Source organism: Lottia gigantea (genome assembly GCF_000327385.1).
Source record: "Lottia gigantea unplaced genomic scaffold LOTGIsca_938, whole genome shotgun sequence".
Classification (NCBI taxonomy): domain Eukaryota; kingdom Metazoa; phylum Mollusca; class Gastropoda; family Lottiidae; genus Lottia; species Lottia gigantea.
The window spans coordinates 16,044-17,614 of record NW_008711061.1 but is presented as its reverse complement, the minus strand read 5'-3'; the positions used below and the strand labels follow the sequence as shown (position 1 = coordinate 17,614).

At 36.7% G+C, this 1,571-nt stretch overlaps 1 protein-coding gene across 1 annotated transcript; it reads left to right on the top strand.

Moving 5' to 3' along the window:
• Positions 1–277: 277 nt before the first annotated feature.
• On the top strand, positions 278–1,297 carry LOTGIDRAFT_146626 (hypothetical protein; the record flags this gene model as incomplete). Its single annotated transcript, XM_009068777.1, has 1 exon — positions 278–1,297. A coding segment is annotated over one exon (1,020 nt), but the record flags the coding sequence as incomplete, so codon positions are not given.
• Between the last annotated feature and the right edge of the window lie 274 nt (positions 1,298–1,571).

The following is a 1,571-nucleotide window of genomic DNA, read 5'->3' as shown; positions in this document are numbered from 1 at the left end:
AACCTTTTGCAGCAACTTCGCCTTTATTACCTTTTGCAGCAACGTCGCCTTAATAACCTTTTGCAGCAACTTCTCCTTTATAACCTTTTACAGCAACATCTCCTTTATAACCTTTTGCATCAACTTCTCCTTTATAACCTTTTGCATCAACTTCTCCTATATCACCTTTTGCAGCAACTTCTCCTCTATAACCTTTTGCAGCAACTTCTCCTCTATAACCTTTTGCAGCAACTTCGTCTTTATAACCTTTCGAACCTTCTCCTTTATAACCTTTTGAAACCTCTCCTATATAACCTTTTGCAGAAACTTCTCCTTTATAACCTTTTACAGCAACTTCTCCTTTATAACCTTTTGCATCAAAATCTCCTATATCACCTTTTGCAGCAACTTCTCCTCTATAACCTTTTGCTGCAACTTCTCCTTTATAACCTTTTGCAGCAACTTTTCCTATATCACCTTTTGCAGCAACTTCTCCTTTATAACCTTTTGCAGCAACTTCTCCTATATAACCTTTTGCAGCAACTTCTCCTTTATAATCTTTTGCAGCAACTTCTCCTTTATAACCTTTTGCAGCAACTTCTCCTTTATAACCTTTTGCAGCAACTTCTCCTTTAAAACCTTTTGCTGCAACTTCGCCTTTATAACCTTTTGCAGAAACTTCTCCTTTATAACCTTTTGCATCAACTTCGCCTTTGTAACTTTTTGCAGCAACTTCGCCTTTATAACCTTTTGCAGCAACTTCGCCTTTATAACCTTTTGCAGCAACTTCTCCTTTATAACCTTTTGCATCAACTTCGCCTTAATAACCTTTTGCTGCAACTTCGCCTTTATAACCTTTTGCAGAAACTTCTCCTTTATAACCTTTTGCATCAACTTCGCCTTTATCACCTTTTGCAGCAACTTCTCCTTTATAACCTTTTGCTGCAACTTCGCCTTTATAACCTTTTGCAGAAACTTCTCCTTTATAACCTTTTGCATCAACTTCGCCTTTGTAACTTTTTGCAGCAACTTCGCCTTTATAACCTTTTGCAGCAACTTCGCCTTTATAACCTTTTGCAGAAACTTCTCCTTTATAACCTTTTGCATCAACTTCGCCTTTGTAACTTTTTGCAGCAACTTCGCCTTTATAACCTTTTGCAGCAACTTCGCCTTTATAACCTTTTGCAGCAACTTCTCCTTTATAACCTTTTACAGCAACTTCTCCTTTATAACCTTTTACAGCAACTTCTCCTTTATAACCTTTTACAGCAACTTCTCCTTTATAACCTTTTCTTTTGCAGAAACTTCTCCTTTATAACCTTTTGCAGCAACTTCTCCTCTATAACCTTTTGAAACCTCTCCTTTATAACCCTTTGCAGCAACTTCTCCTCTATAACCTTTTGCAGCAACTTCTTCTATATTTTTTGCAAATTCTCCTTTTGCATCAACCTCTCCTTTATCACCTTTTTCATCAACTTCTCCTATATCACCTTTTGCATCAACTTCTCCTCTATAACCTTTTGGACCAGTAAGACCAATATTTGGACCTAAAAAGGTACACACAAATAATATCAAACAAAAATTTTGCGTAT